This window comes from Crocuta crocuta, unplaced genomic scaffold (assembly GCF_008692635.1).
Source record: "Crocuta crocuta isolate KB4526 unplaced genomic scaffold, BGI_CrCroc_1.0 scaffold138, whole genome shotgun sequence".
Lineage (NCBI taxonomy): Eukaryota > Metazoa > Chordata > Mammalia > Carnivora > Hyaenidae > Crocuta > Crocuta crocuta.
This window is the reverse complement of record NW_027532585.1, coordinates 3847213-3867148: the sequence shown is the minus strand read 5'-3', so window position 1 is coordinate 3867148 and position 19936 is coordinate 3847213. Positions and strand designations below refer to the sequence as shown.

The following is a 19936-nucleotide window of genomic DNA, read 5'->3' as shown; positions in this document are numbered from 1 at the left end:
GCAACGCTTTTCCCAAAGGGGACTCTGGAATGTTCTGGGTTTTCCATAGGCAGTGTCTAACTTTATTACAACAGTCTGAACTGTCTCCTTTAACAATTTAAGCTCAGCCGCGTGAGTTTAGAAAACATTCAGCATGATTTAAGGTAAAGCCAAAGCTTAGATATTTATGCTGCACCGTCCTCACAAGCGCTATGCAAGAACTTTGGAATGCAAGGTCTTATAGCAATATTGATGATAACACTTTTACCTTGCAAGGTAATACATTTTCTACTTAATACAGAGTATTTTATTTAATGTGATTTAGTTCATTTTATCAAAGGTGATTACGGAACATATCTTGAAAGAAACTAGAAGAACTATCAAATTTACTGTTTTCTGTCAAATATATATCTATCAATGAGAAATGTGGGCCCCTAAGTTCTACTTTAAGTTGAGAATACATTATTAGAAATAATATGATTCTAATGATAATTTAAAGCTATTATTACATATTCTGTAGATGACACGCAAGGAGCTCCCATCGTCAGGTTCGACCTGGAGCAAACAACCCTAAGTACTGCATGTGCACTACATTATTTAATCCCTTCTATAACACCAAGGTCACGACAGTGGTTATTCCATTTTCCAGTTGAAAAAAAATGAGGTGTAGGAAGGCTAAATAATAAATAAGATTATACAGGTCTCAATCCAGACCTGAGTCCGAAATTTGAACTCTTAATACCTCTCCTAAATTTTCTTCGGAATAGTCTACTCTTACCGTGTTTCTCTTTTCATGTTATCCCGCAAAACCTATGAGTGGAAGAAGGTAATCAAATATATGTTCTGAAACAAATATTAGATTATGTTCTGTATGAGTTGAGTTCCGTTTATAATTAATGCAGAGCATTTAATTTCTTGGAAAATGAAAAAAATCTATATGAAACAAGTATACTGTATACGTCTAGGCATCAAAACATGGGATTAACATGAACCCTCCTCCTCCCTCCAGGATCCACAACAAAGAGGTTCTTATATTTAACGCAGAGCTGCTGCAGGGCCCTCATTAATTGGCTCGCTGGTCGCCTAAAGTAGCCTAAAGTAGCCAACGTACTTCCTCAGGAAGCTACCAGGCAGAGAATGTCAGACATAGAGTATAGCTCCAAGACTCCAACTAAAAAAGAAATGGTAGAACTACCCAGTAGCGAGTAAAGAGCTAATGGTGTAACAGTCCAGAGTCACTATGTATAAAACATTCTTTCAAAACACATCTCAACTTTTTAAAATAAGCTTTGTTATTTACTATAGTAACTGTCTCTCCACTCATTCCCCAACTTACAAAATCATCTTTGATTGTCAAGAATGAGCTCAAAGGCCTCTTCCTTGAAGAAGCATCTCTCAATTTCTAGCGAAGTGTTCCTCTGCCTTTTCTACAGTGAACTCTGTGTGCAACATCCAGTGCATTCTGCCTGCATTATGGGTCACTGCTTATACATCCCTGACCCTAGCTCCTGTGGTCACTAAGACTTTAGTCCCCTGTGAATTCTATCTTCGAGCTACCCACCCTCAGCCCTACTAGAGCTGTTAAAACAATTTTTAAAAACTGGTGAATTAAGTTTTACTCTAGGTCAAGCTGACTCATCTAACTGCTCTTTAAGTGGGATTGGCACTTTTGTCAGAAAGTTTTCTAAGATGAAAATTACTATATCAAATACATACATTTTTGTCTGATGTCTGACATATTTACCATATCACATTTTAATATTCATATTATAATTATGTTATATGATAGAATTGTATATTTAACACATCAAATTACAGAACAATAATTTGTCCTTAAAATAAACGTTCAAGGAAACAAATGTCAAATATCTAGATCCTAACATTCCTAGAAACTAGTTAAATGTATAAAAAGGAAGTCATTTCATAATCAGATCAGTTGCTTTATTTTCTATCACCAGCAGCTATTTAAAACAACCTGGGCACAGGTTAACACTACTACCATATACATTGAAACATGGAAACAGTACCTGTATTTCAAAAGTTAAAGCTTTACTGTTATGGCAAAAAGTAGCCATGGGTGATATAGTGGCCCAAAAGAAAATGTTCTAAACACAGAAGCAGAAGCCTGGAAAAGCAGTGTACGCAGAAGTAAGGGCTAAGTATAAAAGAAACAGAAGTTATTTTCTTATAAGGAACAAACAAAAGCGTTCTAACAGGGACACGATTTGGTAAAACTGCTACAGAGAAGTCCACGCAGTTATTACAATGCTACGGTGAACATACTTTAAATGCATTAAATCCGTTAAGCAGTTACAGAAATCTGCATTGTTGTGTTGAAAGAAGCCAGGTGTGTTTCAGTATTCACAAGCTCTCAAGCACTATTATCACGGTGCTGATACTAACTTGTCTTCAACAACTCAGAACACATAATTTCAATTTCTAAAATAAAATTCTAAAATAAAACAATGCCTCATTAAAAAAAAAACAAACAAACTTGAACTTCTCCATGAAGACTAAAATGCCAACTTTGATTCAAAAGACAACAGAGCTGACACTGCTATAATATAGATCTTCCTTGACTTACAGTGGGGTCATGGCCCAATAAATTCATCATAAACTGAAAATACAAGTTGAAAATGCATTTAATAATCCTCACCTACCAAACATCATTGCTTAGCCTAGCCTATCTTCAATGTGCTCAGAACATTTACATGAGCCTACAGTTGGGCAAAATCATCTAACGCGCAGCATATTTTATAATAAAGTGGTGAATATCTCAGGTAATTTATTGGCTGCTATACTGAGAGTGAACAACAGGATGGCTGTATGGGTACACAGTGGTTGTTAAGTTGTCTGCCCTCGTAATCGAGTGGCTGACTGCAAGCTGTGGTGACTGCCGTGGCCCAGCCCCATGAGGGAGGATCCTACAGCATTTCATAGGCTCGGGAAAAGAGCAAACTTCAAAATTCTGAAGTATGGTTTCTACTGAGTGTGTATCACTCTACCACCATCATAAACTTGAAAATTCATAAGCGGAACCATTGTAAGTTGTGTTTCATCAAATTTAAGACACTGATGAAAGACATATCATTGAAATAATCCTGGTTTCTTCTCCTTTACCAGTCTTCCACCACCCAGACCTCCACATACACAAGGAACACATCTCCAAGATGTTTCCTTTCCATCCTCGCCTCTACCATTATTCTAACTTTCTAACTAGTTTTCCTACCCCTTCCCATTCCTGTCCCCACCAGGCTCCCTCATGCTCCAGGGCTAGCTATTACTCTGATCATATTACAACCTAAGTTAAATAACTTTCATGGTTCCCCAGTGCCTATGTCCGGTCCTTAGCATGGAATTGAGGCTTAATATGTACATGACTGCTTCCATGAACTCTAAGAGCAGGATTTATATCTTCTTAATAACCTCTGATTTTCTTGTATATAGTAACTATCCAAAAACAATGCAAATGAAAATATCATTTGATTATCAGATCTGAACTTTAGAGTCAATCATCCGGAAGGACTGGATTAGTCACCCTGAGGAGGCAAGAGAATGAATCAGGAGACCTGCAAGGGCTTTCTTTTTATTCTCAATCTTCAGAGTATAACATGTTTATAATAAAGGTCTGCTGACTGTGGGAGTCTTCTGAACCAAAAATCAATTCATACCCCCACAATTTCAAATGTATGTAGGAAATAACCACACCGAATGTCTGAAATTGGACATCTCTAGAAAGTACCCCAAGAGCATGACTGGAGGGACCTGTGCATATTACAGAAAAACTACACTGGTGAAGGACAGTTGCCTTTCTGGCCTTGATCCTGAGAGCTTTAAAGGGAATGAGGAAAGCAAGGTCCCTCTGGAATTTTCACCAACAGGTAACTAAAAAGAACAATAAATGTCGAAAAGAATTTGAATCATATAATTTATGTCTTTCCAAGGTATTGTTCTCATAATGTCCGTGTTCATTAATGGCAATTAACAAAGATTATTAATCTATATGTAACAAGCTTCCCTGCTTGTTGGTTTTACAAAGAAATAATCCTCTCAAATTCTATCTTAAAAGTTAAAATTTATATATTGATTTATAAAATTTGGTGCACGGGGGGTCACCAGAATATAATCTTAATACTTTCCTATCAGAAATCTCAAGGGGACTTACGTACTATATCTTGTATTTGATCATATCATAACAACTTGTTCTCTCTAACTATTGGACTCGCCGTGTTATCCTGTGTCCAGTGCCTAAGAGCTCGTTAATTACCTAAACTATATCTCCATAGGTCTTGTTAATTACCCGTCTCCTGTCTCAGAGGACCTTGTTAATAACTTGTACAGTCTCTCTAAAGAGGTCCTAACAACACATTAAAATTAAAGATGCTTTTCTTTTAGCACCTGTCAAGTGCTGTAAATTGAGAAATTTTCACATCAGTTTATTAGCCTACAGTAGTTTTTGTGGATTTTTTTGGCTGGTTTTCTTCTCTCACAAAATCTCTCTGTATCTTAATCTCTCAGTTCAAAATAATAATAATAACAACAACAACTTAGCAAAGTTTTGTCTTTTTTTTGTTACAGAGCTTTTTTTGTTTTCAATTTTGAAGTCTATAAATATCAATTTGCATTAGTGAGTTAGCAAAAGGATGGCATGGTTGGTATCTGCAAATTAACCCATCGGGAGATGTACCAATTAATGAGAGCCATTATAATGAGTATTAGGATGACAAAGGGTAAAAAAGTTTCAAGTAGTATCTGGGGAGTTCAGCATAAAAGTTCTAGTTAGTGTTAAGGGAACTAATCACATGGCATATTCCATGTTCCCAGTCACTGTTTCATTGGATACGTTCTGCAAACCCCGGCACACTAATGGATTAATGGCTCTAAAAATCATCTCAAAAGTTTTTGTTTTTTGTCTCGTAAATGAGGCCATAAATTTTCAGCCATGTAAAAGACGTATAGCCTGTCATGAATAACAGGCAAAATTAGATTTAATACTGTACAAATTTGAACAAAAAAATAAATACTGCTATTAAAATAAACCTTATGCAAGTTAAAGTTTACTATGTCAAAGACTGAGTTTTAAATTCACACAAAGGGGGTGGAAGGTCCATAAGGAGCGTTATAAAATGAAGACATTAAAATTATGAATAGGATTATTTCTTTAGGAGCACTTGTTTACTATAACTTTTAAAAATCAAAATGTAGGCCTATAGTAAAAAAAAGTCCATCTTTTTTTCATGAACATGTTCTGTAACTCCATAAAGATTACATGCTTATAGGCCTACTGTGATTGGTGATTTGTGAAAATAAGAAACACATTTAAATACACATTCTAGGTGACCAATTTTTTTCTAGCTTTGAAGAAAGGTATGATACAATCATAGACAGGAATGGACTGTCTATGAGGAAAGAAGGAAGGGAGAAAGGGAAGTAGGTCAATGTGATCCCAAAAGCAAAAGGCATACGGTCATGCAAAATTATAAAATACTAGGGATAGATAGGAATGTTTGATCTCAGATGCTATTTCTGTACTGTCCTAAAAAAAACAAAACAAAACAAAAAACAGCTAAGGGGCAAACAGGTCTTTCCACAGCAAATGGAAATATATGTTTCTATGCTCTAATAAAATCAGAAACACCCAGAATGATATTATAAAACACACCATCAAGTGAACACAAAGCAACTGAGAGCTTGTCACATGGTAGAAAATAATGAAGGGAAAGCATGGTCTTTGTGGGAGTGACCAAAAGAAGGATATTCCCCAAAGTTAAATTCTCCGGCATATAAAATACTGCCCATAAATTCTTGTTCTCCAACGAGCTTCCTCTCTAACATCAAACATCAGCCCTTCATACAGGGTATGCTGGTATCATTGACTATGTATTTTTTAAATTGTAGAATAAGACATACACAAACCAACTTTCTCCTTAATGAATTCCCCTGACTGGGTGGAGTTCTTCAATCCTAAACTTTTTCATGAAGCCTCAGAAGAACACACATCACAGAGTTTCTCTTCAAGTTATTCCAGGTAGCGTATAAACACAAGCACATTTGGTTAAGTGTTGTCCATCACTACGGATGCCTAGGTTTTACCCGAATCCTGAGACACAATTCATGCACAGATGCCATAAATAGTAAGCCGTCGGACATTTCTGCCTGCTGTTTGACGCCTATCATAATTTAGATGTGTCTTAGCCATTTGGCCAAACCTCATACTCCACCCCACATGTGGGTGATAGTCAAGCTGATCTCCTTACCTTGGCCTCCACCTCGCTTAGGGCCCCAGAAGCAAAACAAATGTGACTCTGTCATCTCTTTAATTCTGAGTTCACCAACAGGACTCCTAATTCCTATTCATCAGTTAGTACTTACTGAACTCTTTGGAAATACAGGATATAATTTGGATTCGTAATTGTTAAGCCTGACTGAGAATCAGTGGGAAGTCTTAAAAATGTTGATGTTTCTGTCAGGGCCCATTCACGGTAAAGATTCTAATTCAGTATGAGATAGGACCCAATAAACTGTAGTTGGAAAGAAGGCCCCAGGAGCCCCTGATGATCAGCACTAAGGATGTGCACTGGTCTAGGTGCTATGGGGATAGCTGTTAAGAAGCTTAGATAGCTTAGCAAATCTGGATTTGGTGGTATAAATCAGTGGTTCTTAAACTTTTTTGAACTAGGCTTTTTAAACACACCAAAGTTACCATGGCCCCTGTGCCCTAACTATTAATAATAACGCTAAGTGTTGTGGTAAGTAGATGCCAAAACTGCAGTTCACTTAATATTCAGAGAATGTATCATTCGGACAAGGTTTAATCAGTTCTGCTTGGTTGGGTGGCCTTCCACACGCATTCAGGGACGCGGGCTGCCCCTATCTTCTGGCCCTGCCCTTCTCAAAGATCCCCACTTAGTTAGCCTGGGGCTCAACAAACTAGTTCAGTAAACTGCCAAATAATAAATATCTTTGGCTTCGGCCTTGTTGACCCTACAGTCTCTGTTACAACTACTCAACTCTACCGCTGTAGCACAGAAGGACCCGCACACCAATGGGTAGGCTGGGCCCCACTGAAACATTATTTATAAAAGTAGGCAGCAAGCCAGATCTGGCCCCCGAGCCCTGTTTGCCACCCCCCCGGTCTAAGGTACTGAGGAAGAGAGGCAATACTGATGACTGCACAGGACGTTTTCAAGGTCAGACCTGGAAGTGGTAGACATCTCTGCTGCTAACTCTTCAGGAAGCCAGAACTTCATCACATGTCCCCACCTAAGGGTCTAGCTGCGTCTCTGTTTGAAAAATAAAAAAAAAGGCGTCTTGTTTGGTGAACACACCCACCATTTCCACATTCCATTGGAAGACCAGCCCAGTGTTAAAGAAGAAATGGCTATGAACAATTTTTAAAAAATGGTATAACAAACAGGGGTTTTTTTGTTTTTGGAAAATTATATACTGCTGATGCAGACACACATGACTTTACAAATTGTGGGGTGAACCACACAACATACTAGTTGATACTGATAATGCCAAACTACCTGTGATTTGTCATTAAAAAGCAAGCGTAGCAGCGATTTTAAATCACAAACAACTCGATACCCATCATGAAGCGATGGAACATTTTCCTGAAAATGACAGGAATCCCAACTACACTTTCCAGGCCATCTGCAGGAGGACTTCCGCCGCATGCCAAGTGCAGACGGCATCCAGACTGTTTAGAAGTGGCCCAGACCACAAACTCCATGCAGCGCACTCACCGCACTCCATTCAGCTTCCTCTGGGTCCATCGCTGGGCTGGCTTCTTCCCTGGCTGCCCTGAGGTTGGGACATGACTTTGCGCCAGTCAAGGGGACACGTGCAGGAGGGACACACAGCACGGCTGGGCCTGGCACATAAAGGTGTGCTGTGTGGGACCCTCCACTCATTCTGCCCGCCACCCAACCTTGCAGACAAGGTGGTAAATGGTGGCAGAAGAGAGGAGGAGCCTGGTTCTGAAATAACGGGGTGGCACTGAATGGCTACAAGGGAACAAAACACTGGTGTCCCTCGTCCCCGGCATCGTGAGTCAGGTGGCAGCAACACGGAGCAATAGGCGACAAGCCACTGAGATCTGGGGTTCTTACGTTACAGTTGATAACGTGCCTAACACTGAGTTCTTAAGAAACTCCAGAAAATGTGCTAGTTAGGGTATGCATATTACATTTCAGACGTCCTTTAAACTCACGTAGGTTCTGAATAATGCTTAGTCGTACACAAAAAATGCAGGTAGTTGCCTTTGTGGCTGTCTCCAGCGTCCCAGAGGATCTCCATCTCTGCAGCCCACCCTGGGCTAGGAGAGGAGACTAAAGGAATAAAAGCACGTTTTAGGAAATTGGTCTGCTACCTTGTGTGTTCATCATTCAAAAACGTCTTTCCTAACACCTGCTACCTACCAAGCATCAGGCTGGAGATTCAGGGCAGAAAGATGAACGGCATGCAGGCACTGCCCTCAAGCTGTCCACGGTGGTGGGAGGGAAAACCTTGACCGCTCTAGATTAGCGAATGATGGGATGTCCATAAAAAGTAAGACTTAGGTAAGAAAATGCTGCAGCACATGGATGATTACCCCTCCCCACGTCCCTAGCAAGAGCAGGCTGGGCTTGGGAGAAGAGGGGCAGGAAGACCAAGGAGACTGCGAATTAGTGTCTGCGAGGAAGAGGGTTTCAAAGAACCCCGGTCTTTGTTGGAGGAATCCAACAAAACGCTGATTCATTTCTCCTCTCAGTTTGATGCAAGACTGTAGGACCCATTCCAAGAACCGAAGCAAAGTATGGTATTTGTCTGTGGTTTACAAGGTGATTTCTTCGGGTGGATGTCACTGTTTCTTTACTAAGAAATATAAACCCTTGACATCTCAGCAAGTGTTCCTTGGTCCTTTCCAGTTGTCTGGAGTCACGAAGGCTCTCCAGTTCTAATCCTACGCTACGCATGTGCGGGGCAGTAGCACGGCACCCCTGCACCCGCGGTCACAGGTGAGCCCGCGACGTCACAAAGAACACGATCCAGTTCCACAGCTACCTGGCTTAGCCTCAGCTTTGCTCGGCATTCTTGTGGAGAGAATCCAGTCACGAGAGTCCAGGAGACTCAAAACAGATCGATTTAGCACGGCTGGAAAAAATAACCCACAGCACATGTCCCAGTGATAGGAAGGAGTCTGTAGCTTCAAAAGCGCACTTGGTTGAGATATTAATGTGAGAAATCGAAAATGTCTCCTATCACTGAGGGCGGATGTCGGGACGAGAAACGGGAATGGACTGCTCCCTAAAGACAAAACTGCCCCGACCGTATTCTCCAAATTCCACTGGAGATAAAGCTGCTTTCTGGAAGTATGAACTGCATTCTCTTCCTAGATCTACTTATAGTCAATCCTTCTCTTTTACACTATAAATTAGAGCAACCTGCGACCCTTTTACTGCAAATGTACTACACTTAACACAAACGTGGTTTTTACACAGAGGAAGGAGGACTTCCCAGGAACCTATATGGTTCTCATCCTTACACCTGGCATCTCAAAGACTATGAAGACGAGAAAGACTTAAAATTTTTAAGTCTTGGTTTTTGTTTTTTTTGACTCGCTTGCAAGCATTTTATGCATATATCAAGAAACAGCTCTAATTTTGATAGAAACAGCATTTGTACTGAAATCCCCCAAACAAAGCCTAAATCTGGCAAAATGCCACACTCACTTTTCAAATCTGTGGCGGTCCATGTAAACAGCCCAAGTAAAGGGCAATTAAAGAGCTGAGGACACTTATTTTTCCACATGCCACCATAACTTACAAATATTATTTTCCTATCATTTCCTATTTTTCCTGCCTTTGACTCTAAAATTATATAAATTATCCAATCTCTACGTTCTCTCAGACAGTTGTTTTCAATTATCATCTTCTTCAAAAAACAGTTCAGTGAAAGCAGGGAGAAGCAAATATATTCCTCTTTACCCCTGTAATTTAGGACTTTAATACAATATACTATGTAAAATCCCAAGATCAAATATTTGAAAGCAGCCTAACAAAACAATGGACTCCCCAATAAAATGTTAATTCCACATGATAAAAACATATTTCTTTGGAGTGTAGTTTATAAAGAAAACTGAACAATACCTTGTAAAGCCATGGCAAATATTTATTGCTAAATGAAAGAAATACCTTGGAAATGTTAAATGCCTACTTTAACACATCGTTAGGAGATCGGAAGACAGGAGAGTCCGGGTGCTTGTTAATACTGTATTTTTTTGTGTATAGTGGGGCAAAACAAAGCACTGTTTTTGAATAAAATGTGATATGACAGTATATAAAACATAACTACCATTCCCGGGTTCCCTATTTGGGCCCTGGCTTCATACCATGTACCTGATTTATAATTTATCATCACCAGTCCTACCAAGTAGGTATTCTTTTCCTGGTTTCAAAGATGGAGACGGTGAGGTTTATAGATGTCACAGAGGCAGGGAGCCAGGGCTCCCTCTCAGCTCTTCCTTCTATACACTACTGCCTTGAGGGAAAACTTCTACATCCCAAGACAAACACTCTACGATACTATTCTATAACTGCTTAGGATTCCAATCAATTCATCTTAGTCTTTGCTTAAGGTTTCTTTATCAGCTGTTGCAGAGTGTACTTCTGCAAAATCCATACTCTCACTTAAAGGTATACTCGTAGTTCCGACTTGTACTAAGAAATAAGAAGAGTACTGTTATATACATTACTGAGAACTCAGATTTTGAAAATCTAATCTTTATCATTACCATGAGAGCAATTATTCCTAGGACTACAAGTCATCATATAGATACACTTTGATATATTTACAGTACCCACAAGGGTCACAAAACTCCAGTAAACATTCACAAACAAAAGCTACTTCTAAAGAGCCGTTTGGTAAAGATAGTTGACATCTACTATGAAAACCAGTAATACTTAACGTGAGCCAGCATTTCTTAAAGAATAGCCCATGGGTTGCTATTGGCCCAATAATCCTCTCCAGAGAGCCCATGAACTAATCCCTGGAAGATGATATCTAGAAACACAACATATCACCTAAATTTCTGGCTTGAATTAACACCCACTGGTGATTCACTCTCGCCATGCCTCATCAAAAGCTCTGCTGCTCTCTTCATAAGTTTCGGTGAGTTTCTGGCTCACTTAAGTAGAAAGAGACGAGGGTAGGGATTAAGAATCTTTTATCCTTCTAAGATAAAAAGTTCAATTCCAAAGATGTATGCAACGTTGCCTGGCTCCTTAATTAATTATAAAAATAAGATAAGAATTTTGTTCAAGTCAAATAAAAGGAATTCAAAACATTCATATATTTTAAAAGGGATATTTGATACTTTAAAGTACAATATTTTTCAAAATAGCCCAACTTCCCCCATGTTAGGCTTACCTTGAAGATGGCATTATATTTGAAGCCCTGAATTTTGTTGTAAACGGATTAGTCGACTCATAATCAAAATAGTCCTGACGATTTTCACTAAATGCATTGGGTGATTTCAAGTCACAAGGGCTATCAGATCCCCCATTGTTAAGTTTATCAGATCTTCTGCTATCTTTTTTTCCAGTCACTCTTTCAAACAGGCTAACTTTCTCCCTTTTCTCCCTTTTGTTTTCTTTCCTTACTTCAACAGATTTTGAAAACAAATTCACGCTGCTGTCCCAGGATTCACCGCTTTCTTCAAATGGATTCTTCTTCCTTGGCAGTGTTGCAAATTTTTGGGGTAATGAAGCAGTCACATTTGTAAATGGGTCATTTTGTCTTCCGAAAGACGATTCACCTTCATCCACACTGCTGTCAGGTTGGTTCATTTTAGAAGTATCAAAGCTTAATGTTCTTCTGTGTGGAGATTTGAGACTTCCTGCAAACAATTTTGTAGTCAGGACATAATCAGTGACACATTACATCACACTACTTGACACATTCTGTGTGCACACTGCTGCTTTTAGAACGAGAGCAATTAGCTATTTAAAGATATTAACCTTTAAAATAACCAAGGAAAACAATCTTAAAATGCTAAAATACAGCAGTCTGGAGTGGGTAGGCTATTAATAATTAGCATTTTGCTAGACAATCAGTAATTTATTTGGTTCAGGAAGAAACAATCATATAAACACGCTATCATGTCAAAACCAGAAGTTCTGGTGGGCATGAAGGTGCTATTATTTCTCAAAGACTTTTTTCGTCCTCAGGATTAAATATACCTTCCTACTTCTGAACATGCAAGGTTGTTGTTGGTTTTTTCCCTAGGAACTTTCTGATTAAATGGAATATTCATTTACGTTTCAGGCTTTCTTCAGGACTGAAGAAACAGCATTAAAAAAAAACAAGAAACAAAAAGAATCCAGACTATGAAAAGCAACTTATTTTTGTCAGCACCTGACATAAACACAAAACACGAATGCGGACGAGTTCTGCCGTTAATACACATCGATTGTGAGTGTGGTCGGCACTCAACAGAGATTTGATAACTAAGAAGCTATCACGAACTTGCAATTTTTTAAAATTTCTAATTGGCTAAGCAAAACTTTGAAAATTAAAAGGGTGGTTCGGATCACTGAGGGCTCTATTAGACAGGGTCACCTACCACTTTCTGGAACCGCTCCGAAGGAATCTATCTGGCGTCCGAGAAGATGCGTTTGACCGGTGGTGCCAGACTTCAGTTTCTCAGAAGATATGTGGGTCCCAGTCAAATCAGACATTGAATGTGCTGAAGAGAGTCGCTGAGGACCCAAAAGGAAAGGCTTTTTTGGTTTGGATTTCATCTGCATTTCACCACTTGAAAACTCAGTACTGGCATCGGGCATGTGGGGACTTGGAATGATCGCAGAAGACGTATCAGAAAACGTCCCATCGTTTTTTCTACCTTTCATCTTATCTTTTAATTTTGCAAAAGGAGATCTCGTTTTGTCCTTCATTGATAAGTCAAACATACTTGCTGTCATATTGTTCCTCATGAATTGAATATTGACCTTTATCTCACCCCTGTGTTTGGCTCTCTTTCCTTGTTTGGATTCTAATCTAAACCACCTTAAAGAGAAGGAGAAAAAATGGGTTGTAACATGTAACGAAGAGAGGATATGTGCTTGTTATGTACAAACAGCTGCTCAGGTTAAGCTACTACAGATCAAGGCACTCTAAGCATGATGACTAGTACGTGTGCATCTGATCGGAGTGTTGCTAATGGCCTAGGAACATGTTTGGATGTTAAAAGACACTGAGGTAACGACTACTCAAAGAATTCATCAATACGAACTACTTTGGAGCGCTACACAATGATAAAGGATCACATTTTTAAGGATTAAATATTTAGCTCCAACCCTCCAAACAGTTCTTCTATAAACACTGTGGAAAGGATGTTGTTAATATCGGAGACCACTGCATTGGAGAGTTCGCTAGTCGTGAAAATTACATACGACGTGAATTTAGATTCCTATGAACTGGGTCAAAGCCTTCTCCTGAATAAAGTCTGAAAAATGTGTACAACATAGGAAGTGACAATTAGTAGTAACTCTTGTAAAGTTTTTGAAGAAAAAAGCAAGCTTAAATGCGCCCGGTTAGAACGGACTTGCTTCGTTCGCTACTGCCACTGTAACGCCACCAAATAAAAGTTCTTGTACTTGGAGCCAAATCTTATGCTTTTAGTCAGTTGGCTGAACTGCCCTGCCCCCTGTCGAATGCTGTTCCAGGGGTCCTCCTTACCCGCGGCTTCCCTTTGCACGGCCTGTTACCCGTGGTCAACTGCCTTCTGGAAGCAGATGATCCTCCTGGCGTAGCTTCAGAAGGTCAGGAGCAGCCTAACGCTAGGTCACAAAGCCTACATCGCTCCCCCTCCCCCAACTTTGTCTCAATAAGGAGGCGTTTTATCATCTCACATCATCACAAGAAGGATGATTACAGGGCCAGAAGAGATGTGAAGAGCAAGACCCCGTTCACATCACTTTTATTACTGCCTATGTTATGTTCTATTGTATTAATCTCTTTACTGTGCCTAATTTATAGCTTAAACTTTATGCCAGGTACGTACATATGGGGTGAGGGAGGGTTACTAGCCACAGTTTCCGGCAACCACTAGGGTTCTGGAACGGACTCCCCGGGGATAAGAGGGGGCTGCCAATATAAGAGAGGCAAAGTTTATTTTGGTTTTGCTCATAGTACTTGTATCCATGAGGAAGCCTCCAGTTGCAGTGTTATAAGTGGTCATTGTACAGGAAAAACGGCCCCCAAAATTGCAAAATCGAGCCCAGAAGGAAGTTCCTACAGTGTTTTCCCATTACTTAACAATGGAGCATAAACTGCATGCTGGCTAGTACTTAAATACAGCTCTAATCAAGTGTAACAAATTTTCTTAGCTACAAAGGAACTCTGCTCTAAGTTTACATTAGTACTTTCTCTCCTTGTTACTGAGAAGTTACCCAAGAAGCAGCTTATGTTTACTAGACATCAAGTGGAAGCCTGGGTCACAGGTCTCTCCAGGCAGGAGAGAAACTTAGCATATGTGCACGCAAGAGAAATATCAATGAAGAGTATTTTCTTCATTAAGTTGAGGCATTTCAATCAATTAAGATTTAGTTGCATCAAAGCAAGCAATTTTTTTACAACAAAATATTTTATAAAAGAAAGCCTTAATCAGAGACCTAAACTGAGAAAAGCCCTTGAAGCCAACGGTGAAATCTGAAGACACAGGGACTAGAAACACGAAATGACAGCAATAAACTCTGTGGAATCGAGAATTCAGCACTGGAAAAGCCTGGAAATAAAACATGGTTATGGACCCAGTTATGAATTTCCAGTTTGGGATAATAAAGCCATTTTCAATGGTGGAGAAATGCGTCTGATGGGGGGACACATGGGAAATATTCTGTAACATCTCAGGCTTTACACAAAATAAGTGAATACACTTTGCAAGAAATGTTCTGAAAACCAAACAAGAAACCTAAGCATGTAGGCCTCCTGTATGTCACAAATCAAAGCAAATCTGAGAAAAAAAAAAAAAAGAAACCAACAACCCAATAAATGGAAGACAGTGAGCATAATCAAACCTCACAGAATTTCAGAGAGAAGACCAAACCAATCATCTAATTTAATATCCATTTTTCATAGATGAAGAAATGGAGGCACAAACAGTGAGTGACTTCCCAATGTCAGATTAAAGTTCAATAAGGAAAGTATCCAAGTGCATGAACGACATCTGCATGAAAACAGTTGTTCTTCCCCATGTGATGAACCACACATGTCAATACCATTAAAGGCAGCGCTGGCCACGTGTTACAGGATGCTCTATTTAACCAGGAGACAGCAGCAGCCAAAGAGGAAGCGACGCAGGTTTTCTATTGCTAGAGGGTAAGCTACTTGAAGACAGTCTGCCTGGCACTCAATAAATGTTTACCGAATATTTTTTTCTAAAACTGTATTTTTCACACAGCCAGGCTACAATTCTGGGTGTGGGTGTGCGTGTGTCGCATTGTTTTATTTTATGGTAGGGAACACTAAAGACTTAGGTAAGCTTTAAAGTATCAAGCAAGTCAGTATTTGAGTACCAACTATAAATACAGTTTTATTTTCCATCCTCCCCCCCTTCAAGAAAAAAAAAAACCTGCAAAGCACTTCCAGCGAATATAAAAACTTAAAATTTAGGCATGACAAATAACTTTGGCTGCTTTGTTTTGAAAGTGATATAATGGGGAAGTCTTAATGAGGCCTTCAAGAATCATTCCAGAGATAGCACTTATTTTCCCAGGCTTCCAACAGATAAACTGAAGACACAGCATTTGGGGCTTAGTGGATTAATGCTGGGGTTTTTTTCACCTCTAGAGTACTGGATTTCCACTGTGTATGGCCTCTGTTCAATTTTTAGTGGGCACAGGCCCATGTTCAAAAACCACCACACATGTGGGAACTATTCCCAAGCAATCGGTGCTGTGTGGTCAGAAACAGGAAAGATTGGCAGGAAGGGTGCCAGGGGCCAGGACACAGGTGCTCTGCAGAGACTCACACAAAAGTCCTAAAATCTGCATGTGTTTGAGCCATACCTAACTCTTGGGACTCTGATTGTTATTACTTTTCATGAGCATTAAAAAAAAAAAAAATCAACATCACCCAGTTCTGTTGTAAAAAAAAAAAAAAACAAAACGATATTACATAACAGCAGGAACGATTTTACCATTCTATTATTAAACATTGTATTATTTCCTTAAATCTTGTGCCAGAACCAACCCAGACACCCATAAAAGTGGGAGATACAGAAGTGCTCTTTCCATGCCCTACTCAAAGTGTTCTGGCTCAGGCCCTTTCCAGAGAAGAAAAGAGAAGAGAAGAGAGAAGAGAAGGGAAAAAAAGAAAAGAAAGGTATTTAGTTTCAAATTCTAAAAATACGTAAAAAATAGTTCTAGCCATCATACTTCTTTGCCTATCATGACACAATTGGAAGACAAGCTGTAAATACTTGTCTTCAGTGTCAAGGGTAGAAAGTGTCACACCCAGCAGCTTCATGGGACTTCTAAATCAGCTGGTAGCCTTCATCACTCATACCGGTTTTCTAAAAAGCACTTGGGGATATGTCGACAAGGCTCAGCACTGTGCAGAATATTAAATCTCTTTTCTGCAATACACCGGTGGCTCAAGTTCATCTCTTACTGTGCCACGTGCACAGCTGTGCTGGAAAAGGAAGCTATTAAATATATTAAAAAAACTAGAAATATTACCAATAAAGATATCTCACCAAATATGTGGTCTTCATTTATCCACAAAGAAAATGGGATTTAATAACATATGAAAATCACTTCGCATGCAATAACATCACAAGCGCCGTTGATAACATTTAAAAGCATTTTCCCCTTGGAAGTTCTAATCAATTTTATATAGTGGCCAACAGAGAATTTCTGTAGGGAGAGAGTGTTGCTTATGGTCAAGTTTACTGTAATGCAGATGCTGCCAAAGATGAAATGTAAACTGAGAAGGAACTTTAAAAGCTTAGTTCATTCCCTGAATTTCTGGATTCACAGTTGGGCCTACTTTCGCTCAGAAAATCTATTATCGGAGAGAAGGCCTGAAATACGTCATTCGGTAACATAAAAAGTGCCAACAACGCAGCATAAAATTTCAAGTTATAATACACTTAGAAGTTTATATTTGAAGCACTTTAAATACTATAGAGTAAGTGGCATCCAGAGTTGGTGATGTGAAACAAATTTGGTGATTATCCATTTTTCAGTTTAAATTTGATGAAGAACTCCTCGGAGGGAACTGAATACCACTTTGCAGATATCATACGGTCATCAACATCACTGACACTCAACTTTACATTTTTTAAGCCCTTTCTCTTTTTCTTAGAATATTGTTATCTCTTGATTAGTTTAAATGTTTACCATTTTTCCTCGTGCATTCCTAGTACTTCTCTCTCTCCCCTTTTGCCCTTCACGCATTAAATCTTACATATAGTTCTGATTTAAAAACATTTTTTTAGTAAAAATAAAAACTCCAACCTAGAAAAGCCTGCAGGAAGATGTGTATACTTCAACACGGTATACATACCTAAGTACTAAATACTAAGACACGGTTGTTCTAAAATATAAGAAGTTAACACGAACCTCAAGAAAGTTACGCTTGTACAAAGCTTTTAAAAGGGCAAATAAATTTCAGTTATGACTGAAACACCAAAGCTCTTTTGGAAACTTTCAGTCCTCTTATAAATTCAACCTATATTTTTTTCCTCATTCATTCCATTAATCTTAAGGGTCTCTGATAACAGAATAATTCTATCAGAAAAAGAATCCAGTGTTAATTTATATTATCCTTTTTTAAATGAGACCATTTCTATCCTAAGCTTGCAAGTCACAGGTAAAAGGTCATGTTTGCATTGAAGATGTCATCAAATCACTTCATCAGAAGAACTGAATCGTTGCCTCCAATCTGAGAGCATTTCACAGGCTCTAACCATGCTGACTGATTCCGGAGTAACACACTACCTCCAGTACATTGTGTTTTCAAAGAAAAATGTTAGCGTGTATTGAAGGTTGAGACTGTTTGTACATACTTTTTATTTTTTTTTTCTTTTAACAGCTTTAGACTCCACCAAGACGTACCGACCTTTAAGATGGTGGAGCTAAAATAAAGGCCAAGTGTGTTTCTAAAGCTGAAAGGGAATAGTGAGCTCTAAATTTGGTAAATTTTCTTCTGACAGCCTCAGAGCTCGATATGTGACCTTATATTGGAAGATTTCATTTTCTGATGTACCATTTCCTGGCAAACTGTAACGTTTAATGATTATAACAATTTACACATACTTTAAGTTTTACTTGGTCAATAGGAGGTGATCCAGTCCTCCTATGAGTAGTGAAACAACGTAATTTACTTAAAATTCAATGCAAAATATTCAATGATTTAAGATGTTAACCTTACACAAAAATGAGAGAGGAACGGATCATTAACGACTCCATTTAAAAAAATATTGCTTCACAAGGGCTATTTTTACTTCAGATTTGTGCAAATGTGGTGCCTAAAACTAGGTCATATTTCAGTCCAAAAACCCACGCCCCAGTTATACAAATAATTTCCAAGAACAGAAAATCCATAAAGAAGATATAGTTAATCTCCCCCCGAATTCAAAATAAATTATATAACTTACTCTGTTTTCCTTCTTTGTTTGTCCTCAAAGATGTCATTGAGATTGATTGCCACCTGCCCTAAAAACTTATCCAGACCCACCAGGGACCTGTGCATAACTATAAGGAAAAGAATGTATTTCTCTGGATTCCCCTGCATTAGCAATCCAGGTAGCTCAAAAGAGGCCTCTTCCTTCCAGACCGGCTCAAGGGTTTTCTCAGCTACAGAGGTGGAGTACTTTTCCTTGCCCAGCTGAATTATAGTGTATGTGTCATTGGTGCCACTTTTGCCTTTGGGCTTAAGATCTTTGGCTTGGAGCACTGTGACCTGCACGTGGGTAGGAAACCACTTTTGGGCTTGCTCGGACAGCATCATTCTGTCCTTCTCTGCACCGGGCTCTAAAGCGCAGGCAGTGCCCCTCCCGGAGGGAGAGCCTAATTCCTTAATCACTGCATCCTAAGGACACTTAACGGCGACGGGCACTCTCAGGGCTGCCCAACTTCCCCCGGGTTCACTGTCAAGCGCCCGGCCGGGGCAGCCCGGGGGCACGGCTGCTCTGGGGGTGCCCTTGCCGCCGCACAAGCGCAGGGGCCCACCATCCCCTGGCCAGGCCGCCCAGGCCCNAGGGTCAGCGCCTCCCTGGTTGCCGTGGCGGCCGGGGGCGCGCGGCGCGGGCTCCTTGCTCATCGCCGAGTGCTCCTGCTGGGTTTCGAGCCCGCTGCTGCGGCCTGGCGAGGCGCTGGGGACGTGGGCACCTGCACGGGGCGGCAGGGGGGCTCTGGGGAAGCGAGGGAGCGCTCCCGAAAGGTGGCAAGCAAAGCCCGGGCCTCCCCGATCTAGAAGGAGATCCAGTTTTACTCTTTGGAAACTGTTTTGGGTGTACCCTGATGTACCCAGGCACCTAGCACCTAGCAGATGTTAGATAAATGGTGGTGGGATGCATGGGCCCTATGCATTGACCGAAAACACACTTTTCCCCGACCCCTTATCCACTCTTCTCAAATTCACTGGAAAGATATTTCCCACCCTCCACCTCAATGGAAGAAGAGAGGGAAGCCGATAAAAGCTTCCAGAACCAGGACAGGAATTAATAAAGATCGCGAGTGACGCTGGACTGGAGTCAAAGACCTGGTTTTACCCCCACGGCTGCTACCATCACCCTGTGTGACCTTGGACAAGTCATTTCCCCTCCCTGAGCCCCTGTTTTTTCAAGGGTGAGAAGACTGTCTAAGGCCCCTGGCGACTGTGTGGGTCAGTGTCAAAAGGACACCTTTCCGGGCTCAGTCTGGTAGACTATCCTACCTGGGAAGCGAAACCCAGAGACGATTCTCCT

The 19936-nt window shown here is 40.1% G+C and overlaps 1 protein-coding gene across 2 annotated transcripts in view; it reads right to left on the bottom strand.

The window, feature by feature from the left end:
• The window catches only part of RAB11FIP2 (RAB11 family interacting protein 2), a 40795-nt gene extending 21656 nt beyond the window's left edge, over positions 1 to 19139 (bottom strand). For both annotated transcript variants that reach the window (XM_077779514.1, XM_077779513.1), the window contains exons 1-3: positions 18626 to 19139; positions 12587 to 13029; positions 11392 to 11860 (exon numbers count right to left, since the gene is read on the bottom strand). In XM_077779514.1, the coding sequence (XP_077635640.1) occupies positions 11392 to 11860; positions 12587 to 13029; positions 18626 to 18978 (1265 nt within the window). In that variant the 5' untranslated portion in view covers positions 18979 to 19139. The remainder of the gene's footprint in view (positions 1 to 11391; positions 11861 to 12586; positions 13030 to 18625) is intronic.
• Positions 19140 to 19936: the final 797 nt, after the last annotated feature.